Here is a 9,300-nt window from a genome sequence, read left to right on the forward strand (position 1 = left end):
TGCTTTTAGTGACTTCTATACCTGATAAGGTGGAGTATGGTAGGATACTCTTGATTGAAGTGTCACCTATGTGAGTGTGAAGACAGGCCGCTTCAATGAAACACTCATGAATCCAAGATGGTATCCATGGCCGAAACGGAACCAACCATGAGAACCTAAAGTAGGTGAGATAGATCTCTGTGTGGGTGCTATTGTCTAAGTATACACCAACAGCTGAGCAGTTCAAGACATCACGTTCACTGCGCAGCCTAGTATACTCGATAGCATTTCACTACGGAAGGTTCAAAGCCACAAGCTACCTCTCCCGATGTAGTGTCTTATCGATTGGACTCTTGAAAAATGTCAGCATGCATACACGCATTGCATTAATTTCCATTCATGTGGGGGATTGTTGGATATTGTGGCCTTAAATGGACCAAAACGATTTAGAGGAAGGAAGCCATCAATTGTTGAAAGTCGTAATTGACTTCAAATTTGAAATCTACGATTCGCGTAGATAGATTTAGACTATTAATTTGCTCAAAACCGATTAAGGGTGAATGAGAAATTAATGTTTAAAGTCAACCCAAAATAACATTTGTTATTCATTAATAAAGTGCATAGGAGAATAGTCCCACATCGGAAATTTTCGATGTGTATTCTCTACTTATTAATGAAGATGTGTTAATGGAGTTAACACAAAAAAATAAAAGGACAGGTGACCCCTTAGCCCAGGGCGAGCAGGTGCTCGCACCTGTGAGCCCGCCACCCGCCACGTGCGCACGTGCGCACGTGCGCACGTGCGCTTTGTAGGCGCACTTTGCACTTTAGGGAATGGATGGCTACCGTTGATCAACGTTGATCAAATAGATATGATGGATCGCTTGTGATGCGATCTAGAGCGTTGGATCGCAAAGAGTAACGATCTGACGGCCTGGGATGAGGCTTGATCTGAAGCATCGAATCAATGGATCCAGATCCGATGGCTGATGACAATAGGCGGGATCTGAGGGTCACAACTCCTCAGATCTGATGGATGAGATTGAAGTGGGCTTGGTGAAGGGTTACAACCCTTCAGAATAGATGATCTAGATCGATCCAGCCCAAGGAACACATCCACTCACCCAAAGGACACTCAACCTCTTCGTTCAGTATAAATAGAACCCTCCAGATGATAGAATACTCACTCAATCTTCTCTTCTCTTCTCTTCCTCAAGCATTCATCACATCTTGTGCATTCAAAAGTCCAAGAAGTCTACTAAAGGTTCGCTGGTCTCGGAAGTCGGAGTGCTACGATTTCGAGACGTTCGTCGTCGTTATATCTTGGGAACGAATTGCAACAATCTGTTAAGCACCGTAGCGGAGCAATATCGTTTACGGAGATAGTGTCGAACACTAGCCTCGACGATCAGTTTGCATACTCCAGAAGCTACCCGGAGACAACAAGAATTACTTCAGATCATTGAAGCAGACAAAGACTCCATTGGAGATAAGGAATTTTTTTCAAGGAGGGGTGATCAAAATTTTGATGGAGGTAAGATTGCTTGCCATTCCTCTTCTTCATTCTGTCTCTGACTTCCTGTCCATGCCAAGGTCAGAGACAAAAATGTCTAAGGCATCGCACAAGAGGAAAGTATCATGAAGGATATGATGCTGTGGATGGTAATGATGGGGGTGTCACGAAGACACAATACCAAGTTGCAGACGTTCCAGAACAGCATTGAACGTTTGGAAGAAGGATTAGATTTTTTACATTGAAGAATAATCCGAAATAGAGTTGCTGTTCTTAACTTCTACACTTCCAAACAACTTTTCGGCCATTCTACCCCATTAGGATCAAAATTTTAGAAAAATAGCTAATGTTTGAACCTTGTACCAATTTTGTATACAATGGATTATATTGTTTAATTACAACATTCTTCCTTCTAAGCTTTTCAAGTGTTGCCTATTTTTTTATTTTCTTATCCTTTAGAAATAGGTCCTACTTACAAAGAGGAAGAGATCCATAGATCCAGAACAAAGCATAGGATTGTAAAAATCATAAAATAAATTAAAATACTTTTTTTGAAACATCTATAGTTTACCATACGCATAAGCTCCAAATAAATATTACTAATTCAAGTAGTAATATTTAAGTTTTCCCTAGTCAATATGAAACTAGAAATAAATTTTCGTCGGTCATTGCAAGCGTTTTACGATTTATACTAATGGTCGGTGGAAAAATTTTTATGGACCCGGATCAATCATCTCAAATGCTTTCTAATTTACTCTCTAATCGATAGAAAATTTTTATAAAACCGGACATGTGACTTCAATATATATATTATTCAAAAATTTAGAAATATTAAATAATAATAAATATAATCATATATTATAAATTATATTATTTTGAAAAAAATAGGATAATATTTTGAAGTGTTTTCGAGTATGTTACAAAATCACACCGAGTATTTCGACTTATCTTAAACCACAAATATGATTGGCCGGTTTACTAGTGTTCTAAGTTTAGAAATAAATCGGTGATAGCATCTGCAATGCTGTTAACGCGTGAAAGCGTTAATGCATATTTTTTATTTTTTTTAATGAATCTGTAACATTGACGCACTTAAAGATTTGAGCGCATTAATACTACTGTCCTAAAAAGTGTCCACGTCGGTGTTAATACCTAAGGCATTAACACTATTGTGGATGCCCTTATATTCAACCTCTAAAATTCTAGCAAAATAAGAACCTTATTTTAACAACTATGACACCCAAATCCTGTAAAAAATCGGCAAGAGTTCACCAAGGTTATAAGAAATTTAACATCGCACCGTTAATCCAGCGCTCTCATGAGTACTTATCCATATATAATTTTTTCAATATTAATATAAGATTTTTTTTTTCGGTATTAAATACCAAACAAATTTTCTTATGAATAAAATTATAAGAAAAGGTAATACCGAAATTTTATATTCCGATCTATTATGCACCTCTTCATCTAGCATTGGGTAGACTTCATACAATAATTGTCCTAGTTTTATTCTATCTTTTGTTTCATTTCTTCTAGAACAATTACAAATTTTTTTTTATTATGGGTCTATTATCGAAAATTCAATGCGTAATCTCAACATTCAATGATTATTCCTGAATAATCTAATTTTTTTTAATTATTCAACCATTTTATTTTACCACCGCTAGCGGCCGCGCCTCTAACTCCCGAAACAGGAGCATGCCGAGCACGTATGTCACGATATGGTGCCTGCCCATCTTTGCCCTCACCAAGTAGTTCAATCCAGCTATCTTGTCTCGCAATCAAAAGAACTTTTCCTACAAAAATATTCAACATTCAATATGGGGAAAAAATGATATTAGTTGGATTTAAATCTGTTTACAAGGCCGATGAGAAAACAAGCATCGAGATTTTCGCAGGTTGCGCAACCATGAAGCATAGCGAGGTACTCAGGGAGGAAATTATCATTCAATCTAAGTCATGCGCGGGTCTATAAATCTCGTTCCGTGCCCTCATCACGGTCATAAATTTGTCCACTTCCTTAGCTCTCGACATTCTGTGAAAAAATTCAGCGTTAGTCAAATTAGTCACCATTTATCTGTTTATCTATTTCAACAACGAGATATAATTTGTAACAAATAATTTTATTAATTGGTTAATTGATTATATTTTATTCATGAAAATGAAGGATAGTTTACTTTTATATATTTTTTTATAATTTTAATATAAATGATTCTTTATATTTAAATTTTCTATATAAATATATCATAAAATTTGATATATCGAAATTTCAGTATATCAAATTTTAGGTATGATATTGATATATATATTTTTTAATTAAATTTTCAAAATAATATACGATTTGATATGAAAATTTTGACATAATTAGTCGTAATAATAATTTAATTAAAATTATTTTATAATAATATTTAATCAGTTTTAATTAAATTCTATATGTTTTGATAAAATTCCTAAATAGATTAAAATAATTTAAATTGAAAAAGAAAATATATTATAAGTTTTGTATTATTTAATTCATTAATTGAGCTAGGTAAGTGGAGTTTAAAATAAACTAAATTAATGTTTTTGTTTAAATTTAATTTAGTTTTTTTTTATGAGGTTGAATTTAATTGCAATTTAGGTTGAGAGTTTGGTTTAAAATTCGAGTTTGATGATTGTTTGAGATTTTCGTAGGTTGCGCAACCATGAAGCATAGCGAGGTACTCAGGGAGAAAATTATCATGCAGTCTAAGTCATGCGGGTCTATAAATCTCGTTCCGTGCCCTCATCACGGTCATAAATTTGCCCACTTCCTTGGCTCTCGATATTTTGTGAAAAAGTTCAGCGTTAGTCAAATTAATCACTATTTATCTGTTTATCTATTTCAACAACGAGATATAATTTGTAACAAATAATTTTATTAATTGTTTAATTGATTATATTTTATTCATGAAAATGAAGGATAGTTTACTTTTATATATATTTTTATAATTTTAATATAAATGATCCTGTATATTTAAATTTTCTATATAAATATATCATAAAATTTGATATATCAAAATTTCGGTATATCAAATTTTAGGTATGATATTGATATATATTTTTTTTAATTAAATTTTCAAAATAATATACGATTTGATATGAAAAATTTGACATAATTAGTCGTAATAATAATTCAATTAAAATTATTTTATAATAATATTTAATCAGTTTTAATTAAATTCTATATGTTTTGATAAAATTCCTAAATAGATTAAAATAATTTAAATTGAAAAAGAAAATATATTATAAGTTTTATATTATTTAATTCATTAATTGAGCTAGGTAAGTGGAGTTTAAAATAAACTAAATTAATGTTTTTGTTTAAATTTAATTTAGTTTTTTTATGAGGTTGAATTTAATTGCAATTTAGGTTGAGAGTTTGGTTTAAAATTCGAGTTTGATGATTGTTTAAATTTTGTTATAGTTATATGCTTATTTAGTTGATTAATAATTTTAATATAATAAATTTATATATTTGTTTTAAGAGCCGTTATAAGTTTGATAAAAACTTTATTAATAAATATGAATTCATAAATTTAGATTATGGATATTATTCATTAACAATTTATAATTTCTTTCTTAAATATTAATAAATTAAGTATATATGTTCATTTAATTTATAAGTTATTAAAATTTATTTATTTATTTGATATTATATATATTAAATGAATATAAATAAATTTATATAGACTATTAAACTATTACCAGCTGAATATTAAATTATTACATTAATATTTTATTCATTACTACACTAAGTTAGTGTTTTTAGTTATAAAATTAAATAAAAAATTTAAATTATCCCGGGGACTATGGTGCCGTGATAAAATATCTAGATTATCATCTAGGTATACGCAGTTCGATTCGTATTTGTAGGAATATCAAAGGATACTGGGTTGTCCATTGTGCGTTTCTCGATTTATCCTTGTGATCGATAGACAAATTGATTGAAAAATTTCATGAATAAAATTATCATTATTATTTTTTTAATTATAAAATTAAATCAATTTGGATTTATATATCAATATATAAAAATTTGAGACCGTATTCTTGCGAGTAATCCGTTCGAGGCATAATTATAAATGATTAACTATCATATTTAAATTTAATAAATGATTGATACATGTATTTTTGTTTTAAGAAACTCGATAACTAGTAAATTTTTTTTCAGTGTAAGCTTTATTATTCTCTTTTTTATTTCAGAATATATTTATTTTTTGTCTATTAAAAGGCCGTGGGCTTAGTAATGGAAATATGAATTGGGCTTCTATTAGAGATTCCGAAGCCCAAAGCAATATATTAGGGTTTACGAGCATCGCCGCTCGATTGGTAGAAACGAAGATTTGGAGGGAGCAGAAGGCGAGATCAAGATGAGCCGGAGCCTTGGGATTCCGGTGAAGCTGCTCCATGAGGCGGCGGGCCACATCGTGACGGTGGAGCTCAAGAGCGGCGAGCTCTACCGGGGGACCATGATCGAGTGCGAGGACAACTGGAACTGCCAGCTCGAGAGCATCACCTACACCGCCAAGGTCCTCACTTTTCTCTCTTTCTCTCGCCTTTGCTACTTTTCCCATCCTTTCTCTTCTTGTTCTGCTAAGAAAGGAAATTGGGGCTGTGATGTTTTATAGTCTGCACGAGATTATCAGTATTTTGGTGATATATTGTATGATCTGTCGCTTGACATCGTAGACTGTTCTACTGTTTACTCCATTTTATCGTTATTTTTTTATTGATAGGATGGCAAAGTATCACAGCTCGAGCATGTTTTTATCCGAGGTAGCAAAGTAAGGTAAATCTCTAGATTTGTACTTTTGTTACTGCTTATCGTGTTTCTTTTTCTTGTTTTTTGGTGGGATCATTTGGTTAATACTGTATAATACAGGTTTATGGTCATCCCTGATATGTTGAAAAATGCACCAATGTTCAAGCGTTTGGATGCGAGAATTAAAGTAGGATATTTTCTGTCCTTTTTTGTTGAGATTCTGTTCCTCTCCACTGATTCTGTGTTTGTATGTTATCTTTGTTAAGGGAAAAGGATCAGCTCTTGGTGTTGGCCGTGGTCGTGCTGTTGCTATGCGTGCTAGGGTGAGTATTTCTTCAAAAAAGTGTTTTCCTCACATGCACACTTGTTTGCATTGTCTATGTTGCTAATTATGTTCCCTTTTGTAGTATCTTTTTCTATTACGATAAATTAGAATTCTTATTATTCATCTTCATTGTGGTTATCCATTGCCTCTATTTATAGTGAACTTGGTTACAAACTGGATAATGGGTTGGGGCGGGAAGGAATTTAGTGACTTTACGATGTTATATTAATGAAGCACAGTTGTGGAGCTAGAAAATGTTTTCAATGTTGGAATAATTTATGGGAATATGATTCCCCCCCTCCCCATTTGATCCATAAACTTCTAGGATAATAGGCAAATTTTAGAGGGAAAAATAAAATTTATCATAAAAATGAAATAGAAAAATGAAATGCACTATTCATTATATGACAAAATTTTCAATAAAACAAGAAATATGTATTATTGTATTTCTAACTATAGAATTGCACAAGTTGGGAAGGAAATATGTTTTGCTAATGAGATACATGTAAACCATGCCCTTATTGGATACTCACATCAGAAGAGTAACAACATGCACAAGTGTCCTAACCCATGCCAATGTCATATCTATAGATGCTACATTACAAGTTATAGTCAAGAAAACATCCTACTAAGTTTTTGTAACTGCAAGATTGAACCATCTGCTGTAGCATTGCGTAGAATGTTTTTTGAGCATCTAAGTTTGAATAGATGATGAGTGGATGGCAATCTTAAAGAACAGTTGAATGCCACTCTAGTAGTCCTAACTAAATTCTCTAGAAGGTATATAATTAATGTTGTAGCAGCTATACCAGCTGGCATAAGAAAGCCAGATGGCGAAGTTTTAAGTGAACTTTTAGAAAGCACATGTCTCAATCTTTTGATGGTCTTTGGATTTTTGACATTAGTCATGCACCGATATACAAATTGGTATTTTTTTTTTTTGTTTTTGTGCATTTAGTTGATGTTTTTTTTTATATAATTATATGTGTCATTAATTTGAGATGACTGTACTCAGGTTGATGCTTTTTTGTTTTTGCCTTTGCAAAATGTTGGTGTTGGATAATGGGGATCCTTCAGTGCAATGTTCTCTAAGATAAGTTGTGGTTAAGTAGTTGGCACAAAATTTTGTAGCACAAAAACAATTCATTTTTTCCTTCCTAATATTGTGTTTCTCGTCTGGAATTAAGAGAGATAAGTAAAAGATAAACTAGATGATTGATTTTCTCTAGTTTATTCGAAAGAACATAGAGAAGAGAAAGGAATTTAACTCCGTGCATTTTCTCTATTTCATTTTGGCCTTCATCGGTTGGAAATGATTGAAATGAAAACTTCAATTCTCACAAACACTAATAATTGAGTTTTCTTCCATCACCCTTCTTTTGAAACACTTTTTATAATTGCTGTTCTAATTTAGGTCATCTTTTCTTTTTGTTCTGTTTTACATTCTTTGTGCTATTTGTTATTTTCACCCTACTCTTCCTTTCCAATCATCATGATATTATTTGTTTGTTGCAACCAGTATATCTTTGCACTGCAATAACTTATTGCCCCGTAATAATTCATCATCTTCTGGTTTCTTTTACTTATTTTCTCATTGCCGCTATCAAAGATGCGAACATGTTACAAGATGAAACCAACATAGTAAAAGATGGCATTTATGTTTGACTCTGATAGTTGAAAATTTGAACAAAATTGTTGTTGTCATTATGTGTTATTGTGGCTTTTGACTACCTTGGTTTAATGTTTTTGATCTTTTCTGGTCTTGATTGCTCATGATTTGCCAAACAAAAAAAAAAAAAAGTAGCTTCTGATACCCAAATTACTGAATTGCATTTGCTTAAGTTTTGTTCAATGCATCAGTGATTCAAGATTCAGTTGTCATTTTACTCACTCCATCACTCATTTTCAAGAATAAACTTTGGCCTTTCCTGTTTTAGGCACAAGCCGCCGGCCGCGGTGGTCCTCCTGGTAGAGGCGTTCCTCCGATCAGAAGGTAGTGATGGTCATCAACGAGGGGGTGTCCTCATGTCATTTGCAAGGATTTTTGGTGTTCAAGCTCTCAATCCTCTTGTGATCTTCCATGACTCCTGTGTAGTTCAATGAAATTGTTGTAGCCTCGAACCATTATCTTTTCTACTAGAACTAGTGAGTCAAATTTCCTTGACAGCAAGTGCTACTTATGTTAGATTATGTTGTGATTTATGTCTAAATTATTATTCCGTTTTATATATTTGTGTATGGAATTGGGTAGGTTGGCCTCATGTTTAGCTTATAATTTTATTTTTGATACACATTTTTGACAGCAAGTGCTACTTATGTTAGATTATGTTGTGATTTATGTCTAAATTATTATTCCGTTTTATATATTTGTGTATGGAATTGGGTAGGTTGGCCTCATGTTTAGCTTATAATTTTATTTTTGATACACATTTTTGACGATGCTACCAATGGATCCCACATGATTTCATTTTGTGTAAGGAATTGACAATTTATGTGAATCATTTATTCACTTCCTTTACATCCTGTTTGAAATCCTATGGAATTGAATTCTAAATTCAATTCCATAGTTTGGAATGAATTTTTAAGATGAATTTGATATGGAATTCAATTTCAATTTCATTCAAAACGTAAATAGTAAATCAGATTTCAAATGGTCAGATTTGAATAGGGATTTATCATGAACAACTAAAATTATTTAATTAT

The 9,300-nt window shown here is 32.2% G+C and overlaps 1 protein-coding gene across 2 annotated transcripts; it reads left to right on the plus strand.

Annotated features, from left to right (window-relative positions):
• The first annotated feature begins 5,814 nt into the window (after positions 1–5,814).
• LOC121982430 (small nuclear ribonucleoprotein SmD3b-like) lies at positions 5,815–8,959 on the plus strand. 2 transcript variants are annotated; one of them, XM_042535479.1, is made up of 5 exons: positions 5,815–6,039; positions 6,247–6,299; positions 6,393–6,459; positions 6,539–6,595; positions 7,613–8,522. In XM_042535479.1, the coding sequence occupies exons 1-5, from the start codon at positions 5,881–5,883 to the stop codon at positions 7,658–7,660; spliced, it is 384 nt and encodes a 127-aa protein (XP_042391413.1). In that variant the 5' UTR covers positions 5,815–5,880; the 3' UTR covers positions 7,661–8,522. The 2 variants fall into 2 exon arrangements, with proteins under 2 accessions (XP_042391413.1, XP_042391412.1); XM_042535478.1 differs by lacking the exon at positions 7,613–8,522 and adding an exon at positions 8,535–8,959 and having other exon boundaries at positions 5,816–6,039.
• The last annotated feature ends 341 nt before the right edge of the window (positions 8,960–9,300 follow it).

This window comes from Zingiber officinale, chromosome 5A (assembly GCF_018446385.1).
Source record: "Zingiber officinale cultivar Zhangliang chromosome 5A, Zo_v1.1, whole genome shotgun sequence".
Lineage (NCBI taxonomy): Eukaryota > Viridiplantae > Streptophyta > Magnoliopsida > Zingiberales > Zingiberaceae > Zingiber > Zingiber officinale.

What these genes read in the sequence shown, in the direction of transcription:
- LOC121982430 (XM_042535478.1), top strand. Translation starts at nt 5,881, where the DNA reads ATGAGCCGGAGCCTTGGGATTCCGGTGAAGCTGCTCCATGAGGCGGCG. An exon ending in GCATCACCTACACCGCCAAG is followed by an intron (nt 6,040 to 6,246) that starts GTCCTCACTTTT and finishes TTTTATTGATAG; the next exon opens with GATGGCAAAGTATCACAGCT. An exon ending in GTTTGGATGCGAGAATTAAA is followed by an intron (nt 6,460 to 6,538) that starts GTAGGATATTTT and finishes ATCTTTGTTAAG; the next exon opens with GGAAAAGGATCAGCTCTTGG.